The sequence below is a fragment of the Heteronotia binoei genome, unplaced genomic scaffold (assembly GCF_032191835.1).
Source record: "Heteronotia binoei isolate CCM8104 ecotype False Entrance Well unplaced genomic scaffold, APGP_CSIRO_Hbin_v1 ptg000294l, whole genome shotgun sequence".
Classification (NCBI taxonomy): domain Eukaryota; kingdom Metazoa; phylum Chordata; class Lepidosauria; order Squamata; family Gekkonidae; genus Heteronotia; species Heteronotia binoei.
This window is the reverse complement of record NW_026800011.1, coordinates 320,948-336,023: the sequence shown is the minus strand read 5'-3', so window position 1 is coordinate 336,023 and position 15,076 is coordinate 320,948. Positions and strand designations below refer to the sequence as shown.

At 42.1% G+C, this 15,076-nt stretch overlaps 1 protein-coding gene across 1 annotated transcript in view; it reads left to right on the top strand.

The window, feature by feature from the left end:
- Positions 1-10,654, top strand: part of LOC132590554 (von Willebrand factor A domain-containing protein 3B-like) — a 77,696-nt gene extending 67,042 nt beyond the window's left edge. The window contains exons 27-29 of the mRNA XM_060263486.1: positions 700-797; positions 2,300-2,550; positions 10,343-10,654. Coding sequence (XP_060119469.1) covers positions 700-797; positions 2,300-2,550; positions 10,343-10,650 — 657 coding nt within the window. The 3' untranslated portion in view covers positions 10,651-10,654. The remainder of the gene's footprint in view (positions 1-699; positions 798-2,299; positions 2,551-10,342) is intronic.
- Positions 10,655-15,076: the final 4,422 nt, after the last annotated feature.

The following is a 15,076-nucleotide window of genomic DNA, read 5'->3' as shown; positions in this document are numbered from 1 at the left end:
GAAAATGGTTGCTTTGAAAGGTGGACTATATGGCATTATACCCTGCTGAAGTGTAAACTCCCCAGCTTCCACACCTCAAAGCTCCAGGTATTTTCCAACCCAGAACAAGCAATCCTACCAATAGTGGCTCCCTGTGCAGTTTCAGGTTGGGAAAATGACACAGGATGAGACTGAAGCCCCCTCCTCTGCGTGCCATGGTTCTCATCTGAATCAGGGCTTGTATGCCTCAGAGTTCCATTCCTAGTAGGGAAGTTTCAAAACAACATCTGAAAATCCTTGTGGCCTGCCTCGAGATAACTGTAACACGTAGTTTGGCCCTTACTTTCATTGGCCTGAAGATACATCACTCACAAAAATCTTTTTCTTAACATTTGTTTGAGTATCTCAACCATTTTTATTTAATTTAACCATTTCACTGGTGTTATATTCAATTGTTTTATTGTTTTTAATCACTTTGTTGTGACCTGCCCTGAGCCTGCTTGTGGCAGAGGGCAGGATAGAAATCCCAGGAAATAAATAAATATTTTTAGTGCATCTGCCGTATTTATTGAATATTCCAGTATGTTATCCCTTTTCTCTATTGTGCCATATATAGGACTGCAGTATATAGCCTCAGGTCTTTAAAACATACAGTTTTCTTTCATTAATGCTGTGGTTTAAAAGTCAGTAATGAGCTTAATAATGATGTTTTTATTGCAGGAACATTGTATACGAAATGGACTTATTAAAATCAGTCGCAGAAGGTATACCTGTTCTTGTTGTTACATAAACATGACACAGATGATGGATCAGTTTGTGTGAGTATGCATAAATCGTCTTCTTTCCACTTTATTAAATAGGTGTACACTTGTATCACAAACAAAGCTGGAATAAACCTGCTGGAAGAATGATCAGTAGTCACAATAAATTAGAAATTAAGAATACCCATGATGGTTGAAGATTGGTGATGGAAGAGGCTTAGCTCTCACTTGGCTAAGCTTTGAGTAGGATGAAAGCTAAAGACCTTCTTCCTGTGAGGGAATTGGGGGTGGGGGCGGGATTTGTGTTCTATTTGGGTCACTTGGGCAGTATGGTCCAGGCAGGTGGCTCTTGAAGAAGAGGGAGAAGTTTGAAATGTGATTGCTTCTACTCAAACAGGAAAGTCAAAGTATGCTTCCAGCTAAGGTATTAGGGCTTTTACAGTGCATCCTTTTCAGTTATGCCTTTCAAAGCCCACTGATGCTGATGGAATTTGAAAGGTATAATCTGTTTGAAGATGGCGCTGTTAGGGTTAGATTTCCCAAACTCCAGGTGTGACCTGGTGTCTCTTAGAATTACAATTGATCTTCAGACGGCAGAGATCAGTTCATCTGAGGGAAATGGCAGCTTCAGAGGCAAGACTCTTTACATCCCTGCTGAGCTCCCTACCCCTGCTAAAATCAACCTTCGTTAGAGACCACCCTTCCCCAAGTTTCCAGGAATCTCCCAACATGGAAGGGACAACTTTAGTTAGGGTAGTCCTTGAAATGAGACTGAAGTGATATCAGTGCCAATACAGATTTGAAAAGCAGCAACCAAAACCCCCTCTTTATCAATCTTGTAAGGAAAAACAAATCACAGTTCTGCCTTCCCAACTTGTCATGGACATTATCTGCTATGTCTACATCTCTTAAATGTTAGAGCTCTAGCTTAGCTTTGTGGAAATGAGCCCCTTTGCTGACTGAGGCCCAAATGAGATGTCACAGTGGCCATTGTCCTATTTGTGACTGCTGATGTCATTTAAAAATGAAGCCACTGAAAAATGCCACAAGGGCCCTCTGTGCGGCTGGAGCAGGTAGTCTTGTTTCCGCCGCACACAGTGCTGAAGCAGCCCTGCACAGGTGTTTTTGAGAAGATGAGAAGGTGGGGACTATGATCCTCAGAACATCTGTGCTGCTGTGGGGCCCTAAAATGTTCAATAATATTCTTTCTGCTGTGACTCTGATGCCAGCATAAAGAGCCTGGGAACAGAATGGGGCTGTGTACTGAGTGTAGTAAGCTGTGTAGAGATGTGAGATAACACAACTATTCCAGCATGAACTTCTAGTCTCTCTATCTCTCTCTGTCTCTCTGTCTGTCTGTCTGTCTCTGTCTCCCTCTCTCCCTCCCTCCCTCTCTCCGTGTGTGTGCTGATGTGTATGGGGATGAAAATATATATTTCCCATGGTATGTTATATTTCACGTGTTTTTAGTTGTCATTCATGAAAAAAACCCTACTTGCTGAACTTTTAGGCGTACAATTTCTACTCACTGTCAGTGCATCTCTTTCTTTGAATTCTAGACCCAATGTAAAGGTTGTGAAGCATTTCCACAGAGCGCTCCCAGATGAAGAGAAAGAAATTTCAACTTTAAGTGTAGGGGGGGACTGGAGCAAGAAGAAGGCCAGAAAGGGAAGAGTTAAGAGCAAGAAGGAGCTCTGCAAGGAGTGGACTTCCTCTGACTCCGATGAGAAGCTGTTTGTCCCCAGAAGGACAGCAAAACGGAGAGCAAAGAGTTCATCACCATCGTCTTATGTCAAAGAAGGAAGTGAAGGTACCATAAATAAGCTGGAAAAGGAGTTTAGTGAAGTTTTAATATCGGATGTCTCAGAGACAGAAAAGTAGCATTAGGCCCATCACTCCATCCTTGTCTCCATCTTATGAATACTCTTGCCTGAATAGTAGGTATTGATGGTCTGTTCACATCACCTGACTATTGTTTTCTGGTCTTCCTGATAGTTCCCTGTCCTAAACCTTTGATGTCTGTTTCCTCTCTGCTTCAGTGGCCTGTTTTGTTCTGTTCATTCTCACATAGGCAATCTTTTGAAATGCTACAATTGTCTATCTTGCTTTTATCTTGCTCTTTCTCCAAGGAACTTAGGGTTCCCTCCCACATTTTATCTTCACAAACAGCCATATCAAGTAAGTTACTGAGAATGATTGAACCAAGGCTTATGGCTAAAATAATTTTAACTCAGGTCACCCTGGTCATAATCCAATACTTTACTACATCACATTGCTCCCATACTAGATATGGTTCCAGCACTAGTAATTTGCCACTTGACAAGGATAAAAACCAGTGCCCTTCCTTGGCAGATATTGTTGTGGCTGATCCTTCTTTGGTATTCCATACTGGGCACTAGAGGAAATTCTCTTCTTTCTACCAGCCAGCTGTAAGAACTTTCTTGTTCTCAGTTATTGCCTTTAAAACTTTTTTTATTTAGTTTTTTTTAATCAACAAAAATATTAGAAAACTTCCCAAATCAGGTTTTTTTTCCAAGTTCACATAATGTTCTATAGTGTGTTTCTTTAGAAGGTAGCATATGCCTTCCTTCTCCTTTTGAGCTAGAACGCTTTTATTATGTTGCTGTAATAACTTTTTGACACAACTTGAAACCAGCAATTTGTAGTTTGAAGGATCTTTCCCATGTTTCCTTCCTCCAGCAGTCCTTTCTTATCCTAGAAGAGTTGATTCCCAAAGTTTTGGGATCCTCATAGACTTAACAACTTATGTTTAGAGGGAGACTTCTACACTGGAGGAAGAGAACAAAAGTGTTTTCTCCTCCCTCATCCATCAGTACATTTCCACTGTCACAGTAAGTACACATGGAGGCTAGAGAGGGGCAAATATGGCCATTTTGGGTCAAGAAAATGATGATGGATAAAAGGTTGAAGTCCTCCCCCCCCCCCAGCTCTGTGCTCATGAGCTGAAACCAGCCCCACAGAACTTGGGAATGATAGTTCTTGAATGTTATGTGTACCACAAATTGAGTCACACATAACATTTAGTTGAGGTCATTGGGAGGCTGTCTCAAAACTCTAAGAGGGTGTTTCAAGCAAACAGTAGACCTGCTTAGGGAAGAGGAAGCAGGCTTCCACTCTTTCAGCTCATTCTATGAGCTTTTCTCTGGATCCAACTCTATGGTTTCTCTGTTTATTCTGTCATGTACTGTAGTTCCCTTACCCTGAACAGATCTTGCACACTTGCCAGATTCTCTAGAACTTTGAAACGATTTTGACTGTTAGGCCAATTGCTTTGAAATAAGAAAGTAAATTAAGTCCACGGTGCCCATATTATTGTTTAATTGGCTTGCAATAATTTGTATTACTGGGTGGTAGAGCATCTGTGTATATTGTGCACACTGCATTTTTTTTGCATTCACATTCACACAATGGATTTTTGTGGAATACACTGTAACAAATACTTCACATTGGTTAGCCAAATCTAGTCTTCAGTAGCTAGCCAGAGTTACTATGTTCAGTAGTGTGCATAACTTTAATAAGGTCATTAATTGCTAGGTTTCAGTATTTAAGTGCTGAATAATACAAGTTTTGAAGTACTAAATCCACTCACTTGTTGATTAAATGTGTGCTTGTTGATTAAATGTGTGTAGCTTCCATATATTCAAATAAAGAAGTATCCCATGTCTAGGGAACTGTGTCAAATTTGATGGCTGTTTGAATTGCTTCCTTTTATTGTACCATTTTCCTCATTCTTGTTAGTTTTTGAATGGCTGTACCCTAATCTGTACTTACTTTATATCTGCGTTTCACATGTTTTCCCTGAATGTACATTGTATGCTAATGTCATAATAATAAAGAATAATAATAAATATTTGCTTTTTATCAGCTTTATGTTCAGTTGTTGTTATAGGTTTAGGGTTTCAAAATTTCAAGTATATTGTCTTCCCTTTCATCTGGTTTTATTTCATTGCCCCCAAATGATTAATTGGGTACCATATGTCTTTTGCTATTAACTTAGTTCCTCCCTTCAGCTATTAATACGTTGGGGAGGAAAAAAAAGATAATTGTGGTAGAGAAGCACATATAAGCCCCATTCTCAGAATCTGGTTTGCCAAACTCATTAGTCATTGATCCCATGGTAAGATTAATGTTTTCTTGAAAATAAGTGGCTGAGCTTGCTGGGGGAAAGTGAGCTTTGCAGTGAAACAAAATATATTGAATGAATCTATTGCAATTTTAGGATGAATCTCATTTCTTTGTCTTACCACGCTGATTCTGGTTTAGACCACCAGTAGAGACCTTTTCTGAAGTCCTGCTCTTTTTGCTGTGTATGCAAAGATGAGGCAGAAACAGGGCTTTCCCAATGGTTGCACTTTACTTTTGGAATGCCTTTGGACTTGCCTGGCATCTGCCTTACTTTTTTTAAAGTACCAAGTTACCCAGACTTTTAACTTGAAGGGTTATATCTCTTTTATTTGTTTTATGGTCAGCTTCTGGCCTGAGGACTGTTTATAGAATTTTAGGCTGCTTGATGTGTGTTTTATCCTGCTTTTATGCTCTAGCTTGTTTTTGCATGGATTCAGTTTGGTTTTTTATGGCTGTGTTTTAATGGTTTTGTTTTATTGTTTCAGTTGTAATCTGCCTTGAGCAGATCTCTGGAGATGTGGTATATAACTCTTCTAAATAAATAAGCCTTCAGTTTTTGGGCAAGGCCATAGGCACACTGATAATGGAATGCCCCCATCTGCTGCTGCTACCTTGTTCAATGGGCAGATGGCTTTGATAGATCATCTGGGCTGGCATTGTGAGCTGCAATTACATGTCCTGGTCTTCTTGAGCAAAGAAAGTCTGAATCTAGTTGGTCTTCAGATGTGCTGTCCTGAACTAGCAGCTTATCTTGTTTTCATACAACTTTGAAAACCAGCAGTGAAATAATTCTCAGTGGAGAGCTTATCATTTGGCAAGGAGCAGTTAATTTTTCAAGCTCCAATTCTAACCAGAAAGCATGAGGCAAATGATTGGTTCTTTTTGTTTGTTTTTAAATTTAGAATATTTTTTTGCATTAAAAAAGTTCAACTGGACCATCATGACTTTTACTGATGTGGTGGCATTTCTTCATTAAGCTCCATGCAGCAACATGGTTATATGTCAACAATTTATGTTGGTTTTCCTTGAAGCCTGATAACAAATTGCTATGTGTGCCTTGTAAAATCTGCTCAAAAGTAGCATTTGGAGTATTTTTATTCATGGGCTACATTTCTAAATCTGGATTGGCAAACTGTGTTGGTCTGAAGCAACAGAACAAAGTAGGAGTCCAGTAGTACCTTTAAGACCAAACAAGTTTCCTTCAGAATGTAAACTTTCGTGTGCATGCACACTTCTTCAGATGAGGAATGAGGTACCATACGTCTTTTGCTATCCCTACCAAGTGCTCTTTCAATTTGTTAATTTCACTATTTTGCCATTGGATTCTAACTTTGTACTACCTTGCATTCTTAACCACTGCCCACCAGCTATATGTAGCTCTGCTCACTGTACCTCATTCCATTGTCTGATATGAAAGCTTACATTCTGAATCAAACTTTCTTGGTCTTAAAGGTGCTATTGGACTGCTACTTTGTTCTGTTTTAAATGTGGTGACTCTAGCCTTTCTGGAGGTATCTCTTTTTGATAGAATTCAGATTAAAAAACTCTTAGAGAACTTTTCAGTGCAATCTGAAGAGTTCATTCCTGAGACTAAACTCCCTGGAATAGGCTTGAATAGATTTTTGAGTAGACCTGCTTAGCATTGCTCTCTTTGGCCTCTATAAAGTGTAAGCACAAGAGGAATCTCTGTGTTCCTCCCTGTTCTTGCAACCCAACAGAGACAAATGTGCCACATCTTTTGTTTCATTTCTGCTTGCTCAGCACTTTCCATTGCCTATTAAATCTCCAACAGGCCTGTGTTAATCCAAGATTTATGTTTGTAACCCAGATAAACCTATTATCTTTCTGCACCTTGCTTGCTTTCTTGTACTAAAGAAGTTCTGGTAACAAACAGCTTGAATCTGGAAGAGCAGTGTGTAACATCATCTAATTTTGGTTTTGTCCCAAAGCCTGAGGTAGATGTAGCTTCAGTGCTTTCTTGCAATCAGGAGTCATTCTTATTGGTACCAAGAAACTCTGTGTTCACAGCAGTATGGCTATGGCGTTCTGCATAAGAATGTAAGAGGTGCCCTGCTGGATCAGACAACTGGTCCATCTAGTCCAGCATTCTATTTTGCACAATACACAAACAAAATTGGAGGACCAACAAACAGGGCATAGAAGCCAATGCCTTCCCTTGATATTGCCTCCTAACAGTGCTAGTTTTACTATCTCTGGATGTGCACATTCCATAAGTTGTCATTGTTAGTAGCCACTGATGGACCTATCCTCCAAAATCTGTCTAATCTCCTTTTAAAGCTATCTATGCTAGTGGCCATCAGCATGTCTACTGGCAGTGAACTTAACTATTTAATGACACGTTGAGCAAGAGCCATGCATTTCTCTTTGATGCTGACAAATGTTCTATCTAATCAATGTGGAGGCTTATCAGAAGCATAAGCATATCCTTTCTTGGACAGTAAGGAGAATAAGGTAACCCTCACTGAGTTCAGGATGTCTGTTTGAAAGCTGTGGAACTTTAGAGCCCTGTCTATGACAAAATTGTACCCTCTTGCTGCCATTCCACCCACAGTCACGGGGGGGGGGGGTGCGGCAGAGGGAAGAAGAGGAGGAGTTTGTTCTTGAAAGTAAGGCAACAAGGATTATTCAACAATCGGCATATTCTTTCTCTCTCCCATTTATGTTGTTTGTCCACAACCTTGGTAGAAGCTATGACAGTCGATGCCGTTCTTTTAGTTTTCTGGTGTTTCATATAGAACTACTTCATTCTGAGCTAGTGGATATTGTTTTAATTTTACCTGCCCAAATCTTTAGCTATCAAGAAGTCCCTGTCTGTAGTCAGCTCTCTCACTCTTTCTCCCAACTTCATACATGTTCATTCCCGATAACTGGTAAGAAAGCTTACTTGCATGTTAAATGATTTTTTTTTAAATTTAAATTTTATTGAAACATTTAAATAAATTTGAATAAATAACATTCCCCAACAAGGGGAACCAATACATAACCTTGCAAATACCGTCACATCACTAGTTAGAGTTTACAGAAAGACTCATCAAATTGTATAAATAAGTCAGAGTCAGAGATCACTGGGTTACATCCATTCAAATATTAGTAGATCATAAAATTCATATATTTTGCCGGCAGTTTCCCAAATATAGTGTCAGATCCATTCACGTGCTCAAGGAAGCTAAACCACTATTGCAAAAACCAGTCTCCCGCCTTAACAGTGTCATGTTAAATGATTTTAAGGTGGTGATTTGAAACTTAACATATTATATGATTTATTTATTAAAAATTATATTCTGCCTTTCCTCTTGGTTCAAGGGGATTATAAATGTTTACGGCTTAGGTGTGTTTTCAGGAATGTAGTTGTGGTGAATAACTAATCAGGAATTGCCCTGACCTGGATGGCCCAGGCTAGCCCAATCTCAGTGGCTAAACTAGTCTGGCCCTGGTTAGATGGGAGACCACCAAAGAAATCCAGACTTGCTAAATAGAGGCAGGCAGAGGCATAACCCTAGGGCTGCCAAACTCCCACTGGGGGTGGGGTTTCTCCCGGCTTGAGGGCCCCCAACCTGCCGACACAGAGCAGGCCGCTAGGGGATCCCCATCCCCAAAGAACTCTGTCATCATGCAGCATGCCTGGCACGATTATGTCATTGGAAGTGACATCATCATGCTGGCCATGTTGTGTGGGGTACACTCTAGTATTCATGTAAAAACTCTATGGTACCTTTGAGTAGGAACACAGTTCCGGCTGGCTTGGCCACAGGGATTGTGGCCTAATATGCAAAAGAGTTCCTGCTGGTTTTTTTCTACAAAAAAAGCCCTGGTACTACTTTGTATGCTTAACCACTGCCCACCAGCTATATGTAGCACTGTTTACTGTGCCCCATTTCATTGTCTGACAAATTATGCATGCACACGAAAGCTTACATTCGAAATAAAACTTTGTTGGTCTTAAAGGTGCTACTGGACTCCAACTTAGTTCTAGTAGAAGGGGATGTTCTAAAGAGCTTTTAAATTAAGACATCTGTAAAACCCTTTTTTCCAGGGCTTTTTTTCTGGGAGAACACAGTGGAATGGAGTTCCAGAACATCTGTGTGCAAACAAAGTTATCAAAAAAATGTTTAAAAGTTAATGAGGGGCACTCATGTATTTCTCCTTCATTTCCCTTTTGAGATTTCTGGCATCTCTTTTCCCAGGAAAAAAAGCCCTGCTTTTTTTTATGTCAAGTCACAGCTGATTTATGGTGACCTTGTAGGCTTTTCAAGGCAAGAGACAAACAGAGGTGGTTTGCCATTGCCTGCTCTACATAGTACCCCTGGACTTCCTTGGTGGTCTCCCATCCAACTACTAACCATAGCCAAACGTGCTTAGTTTTTGAAATCCAATCAGATTGGGATAGCCTGGACTATCTAGGTCAGGGCAGAACACTAACCAGTACCCATTAAAGCCAACAAGATTTACACTGAGAATTCATAGATACTTTAAACTTCATTTGTATTCTAATGTGCTTCTCTCTTTCTGTGTTCATCTACATTACTCTTCCCTGCTATAAAAACGGAGCTCTGTATATATATATAGGTTTTGTATGTCTAATGCTAGAACTTTGATGAGAGTGATTTTTTTGTCAGAGAAACTACAGATATTGTCAGAAGGGGAACTTTTGCATCAGTTGATGATTTGTCTCTTTCCTCATCTACTTACGACAGTGGTTTCAACCTTTCCAGATCTTCAACCCCCAAGTGGCAACACAAAACCTACTAAACAGCCATGTGACAGGAAGAGGAATAACCAGATTTGTGACTTGGTTCAGGGAAGGTGGTTCCACACCACAAGCACACACAAAGTACTGAAGGACCAATCTCAGGAAGTGGGAGATGGCTAGACCAAGCTGTGAGGGGTGGAGGGAAGGCAAAGGAGCATCTCTTAACCTGTCTGTGATAAAAAGGAATTATTTCCAGTGTGGATCTTGCCTTTTTTCCCGCTGCTCTTCACATCATGTGGGCAAAGATGAGCAGGGAGTCATGGTGATCTGGCTATCTTTGCATGCACACAAGCAGAAGGCCCTTTCAAAAACTATCAAGGAATGACCCACAATGCAGCAACTCTATGACCTATGTCAAGAAGACCTAGGGTTAGCAGTCTCCAGAAATGCAAATGATCTCCAGACTCCTGAGATCAAGTTATCTTGAGAAAATGGCTGCTTTAGTGGGTGGATTCTATGGCATTATATCCCAGCGAGGTCCTTCCTATCCCCAAGCACCACCCTCCCCAGATTCTACTCCCAAATTTATAGGAATTTCCCAACCTGGACTTGGCAACCCTATGATTCGTACTTTAAAATTATGCTTAATGGTTTGTTCTGTTGCATTTCTATATCTAACTGGCCACCAGTTTACTTTTATGTCACTAAACATTTATCATTCTTCTCCTGATCTCTTGTTTGCCAGCACCTGCTTACGGCGATTCTTTGACCATTTTTCATCCAAGGCGCAGACCTGGGTGGCTGCCTTTAAGCACTTCGGATCACAAGCTGCACATGGATTTCCACTGCTCCTGTTGCCCTTCTGAGCGCCAGCAAAGTGCCCCCCAGCTTGGCAGTGTCACTCTCAGCAGCAGCAGCAGCAGCAGTAGCAGCAGCAACTGCTCCCTTTCGAGTATTGAGAAGGTGGAAGATTTGGCGCGGCGGCTTCAGCAGTATCACATAGCTCAGAGGAAAGGTGAAAAGGCTGCAAAAAAGGAACAGTGCCAATTGTGAAGGTGTGGGGGTGGGGAGTACTTGCCAACTACAAAGCTGTTATCAGATCAAGGCCAAATAAACAATTTAATTTGATATTAAATTTTTAATATTAAAACTGTACAGTATAGAACAATTACTGCAGAGATGTGTTGGCTGCCATCTTTTAAAATCTGGCCATGTAGCAAAACAAAAATCTACTTTATTTACAGGCACAGAGTGAAGCCACACCACCTGATTACTTCAGTACATTTCCCCATTGGCCTGGATTGTCAATATTCAGTTATAACATTTCAGATGAGCCAGCTGGTGTAGTGGTTAACATCTTTTGGCTGACATCTTTTAAAATCTGTCCATGTAGCAAAACAAAAACCTACTTTATTTACAGGCACAGAGTGAAGCCACCCACCTAACTACTTCAGTACATTTCCCCATTGACATGGATTGTCAATATTCAGTTATAACATTTCAGATTGAGTTGGTGTAGTGGTTAAGTGCATGGACTCTTATCTGGGAGAACCGGGTTTGATTCCCCACTCCTCCACTTGCACCCGCTGGAATGGCCTTGGGTCAGCCATAGCTCTCGTAGTTGTTGTCCTTGAAAGGGCAGCTGCTGTGAGAGCCCTCTCAGCCCCACCTACCTCACAGGGTGTCTGTTGTGGGGGAGAAAGATAAAGGAGATTGTGAGCTGCTCTGAGACTCTGAGATTCAGAGTGGAGGGCGGAATATAAATCCAATGTTGTCGCCGTCGTCAGATGTTTCAGGTCTGGCTTCAGTAGCTGCCAGTGCTGTGAGGCTCGATGTTATTTAATATCTATATTTGTCCCCTCGTCCAGATGGTCCGAAGATATGGGCTCGGTTGTCACCAATATGCTGATGACACCCAGCTCTATCTGCTTATGGATGGCCGCCCGGACTCTGCCCCTGAAGAACTGGGTGAGGTATTGCAGGTTGTGGCTGGTTGGTTGCATCAGAGTTGGCTGAAACTGAGTCCATCAAAGACAGAAGTCCTGTATCTGGGTCAGAAGGGGGTGGGGAGTGGGAAGATGGTAAGCAGCCTTTGATGGCACCCACCCTTCGATGGCACCCAATCGATGCCATTGACAGAGGTGAAGAGCCTGGGGTGTTCCTGGATGCCCCTTTATCTATGGAAGCACAGGTCACTGCCACTGCAAGGGCTGCCTTTTTCCATTTTGAGGCGGGCCTGGCAGTTGGTCCCCTACCTTATCTCCCATGATCTAGCCACAGTGATTCATGCAATGATCACCTCCAGATTAGACTATTGTAACTCTCTCTATGTGGGGCTTCCCTTGACAGTGCTCCAGAAACTCCAATGGGTGCAGAACGCAGCAGCTCGGTTGTTGGCATCAAGGCCTACATGGGTGTGGATGTATCCAGTGCTGCACAAACTGTACTAGCTACCGGATGTGGTTCAAGGTGTTGGTCCTTACCTTTAAGGCCCTTTATGTCCAGGGGCCTGCATATCTTTGGGACCGCCTCTTCCCATATGAACCCCGCCCCCGGGATCTGAGGTCTGCTGCTCAACATTTCCTCATAGTTCCTGGTCCTAAGGACGGCCGGCTGGCTTCAACAAGGGCTAGGGCCTTTTAGGTCCGGGCTCCTACCTGGTGGAATGAACTCTCGCTGGAGATCCAGGCCCTGTGGGACTTATCAAGGTTTTGCAGGGCCTGTAAGACAGAGCTGTTTGACCTGGCTTTTAATTAATCCGGCTGGTGTCCTTGAAAGTCATCAGTTCCCCCAGCATTTCACCATTATGGTGTTATGCTATGCTTTTAGCCATCAACTGCATGCTGTTTACTGCCTATGTCTGTAAGATTGTTTACCTAGCTGTTCCTGTTTTGTAATGCCTGTTTTTATATTATTTTAACTCTGTTGTTTTATTGTTGTAAGCCTCCCTGAGCCTGCTTGCAGGATAGGGCAGGATATAAATCTAAAAATTAAATTAAAATTAAATTAGTCACATGGCTAAGGTAGAACAAGCTGGAGATGAATCCAAATAAGAGAGAGGTGATGCTGGTGGGGAAGGCTAATGTTCTAGAGCAATTGTTTCCACTCATGGATGGGTAGAGTAGAACTGGTATTTGTAGAGCAGGTTAAGAGCTATCAAATACTCATGGACCCAGCCTAGTGGTTTGAAAAATGGGCTGTAGAGTTTCCATCCTCAAAGTGGAGCCTGGCATTCTTCAGGAGTTACAACTGATCTTCATGTTGGCAGAGTTCAGGAAATAATCCGATCCATCCTTTGGAGTTTGCTTTCAATGAATTTACTGCAACAGGATTTTTGCAAAAAGCCAATAACTGACTTTAGGCCACTAATACAACAGAGATGCCTTCAGAGCAGAATCACTCACACATACTAACACACAGCAGAAAGAGAAACAAGAGGTGGGCTGAACTGCAAGCAAAAACATTCAATAAACCATAAACCCTAGAGAGTACACCAAAGCTCCCCCTAGGGTACAGGTGGACTGAGCGACTCTTTCAGCAGGATTGACATTAACTAGACTCTTAGCAGGCTGTCACTTCTCCTTCAGACTACAGAGACCAGTTCCTCTGCAGAAAATGGCAGATTCAGAAGGCAAACTGTGAAATCACATCCCCCCTGAGCTCCCTCCCTGAGGAATCTGAGGAAGTGGCCCAGTGGTGGGGTTCATGGGGCTGGGGTGTGGAGCCACAACACCTAGTTCCTGACCATGCAAAAAGATAACCCTACCCTGGAAGACCTATGAAGGGTGGTAGTGGTGAGTGAGGAGGAAGTATGGGACAAGCAGCAGAGATAATGGCTGCTGTGCAAGATTAAGGAGGGTGAGGTCTTGTATAAACTGAACCAGGGCCAGGGAGGATTGCAACACCAGTTCCTCATACCAGCCAGCTACTGGGAGGATGGACTGGTGCATGCCCATGACCATATTTGGGCTGGCCACCAGGGGGCCCACAATACCCTTTTACAGGTCTTCAACTGGCTCATAGTGGCCAAAGATGTGCAGGAGTTTTGTAAGTCCTATGCCATATGTCATAAAACTTTGGGGCAGCCAGCCCCACTTCCCATAATTGAAACCCCTTTTAACAGGATAGCCATGGATTTCATATGGCTGTTACCTCAAGCCCCCAAGGAGGCCAGATACCTGCTGGTCCTTATGGAGCAAGCCACCCAGTATCCCCATGTGCAACATGAAAAGTGGGGAATGCTCTTTACAGCCCATCTGATGTGCCAGGTATACCAGGCCATGGAAATCCAGCAGATTACTTCAATGCATCATCTCCAAATTGACAGCCTGGTTGAACATCTTAACCAGACAGTGAAACCCGTATTCGGGAAGCTTGTCTATGACCAACCCTCTACCTGGGACTTGTATGTGGACCCCTTGCTATTTGCCATCCAAGAACACCCCAAGCCTCCACAGGATTTGCTCCCTTTGAGCCAGTGTACAGGCAGGTCCCTTGGGGATTCCTAGATCTGGGAGAGGAGCAATATGTGGTGCAGGTCCAGGAAGACTCCCAAGTAAGTATATGCAGCATTTGTGGGAACAATTGGAGAAGGCCCAGGCTGATGCTTGCCAGAATCTAGGATGTTCCCAACAGACACAGAAGTGCCAGTACAACTGAGGAACCTAAGAATGGACATTCTGGGCTGGAGAGGAAGTATTGGTCATTGGGAAAACCTGAGCCTCTGTGCCTGGACATTAGAACCCCTGTCATATGAAGCACAGTGTGGCTCCTCCCAGCAGATGTGACTACATATGAATGGTTTAAAGGAGTGGTGTCACATGTCTGATGTGATGATAATATAATCAGAGTTTTTTGCATGGAGACTTAAATGCAAATATACAAAACAATTTAATAGTGAACTACCTCCTGCTTAAAAACCCCCAAAAAGAATGAACAAGAGTAGTCCTGTGGAGTTTTTAATCTAAATCCCCATTGATTCCTCCCATATTAAACATTGTCATTCAAAGGAAGGAGCTGGGTTCTCATCAGTTTGATCAAAACTTCCTTTAGTTGTACTGGCTGCTGCTGAGATTTCCTGTGAATAATTTTATGAGCTCATATAGAAGATGAGATGACCTAGCAACATTTGATTACAGGATTACAGTAGATCAGCTGGATTTCCCAGGGTTCGCTGATACTTGGTGTTGACAACTACTCCTTAAAATCCTGAGAGTTTAGGTTCAAGTTTGCTGATATCAACTACCCAAAAATATTTGAATAAAATGCTGTTTTAAAATGTTAAGGCTAAAAGAAAAGTGATTTGAATAATGCCGATTGACATCTGGGAGAGGTTCTGTTCAATATTTCCGATTATAGAAAGTGCTAGAGACTGAAAGCTCTGCGGTGGGTTGATTTGGTCACACATTTGATTTGACCAAGAGATAAACACTAAAGGGAAACTACAATCTTTAAAACTGCAGTAGCAAAACAAGACAGA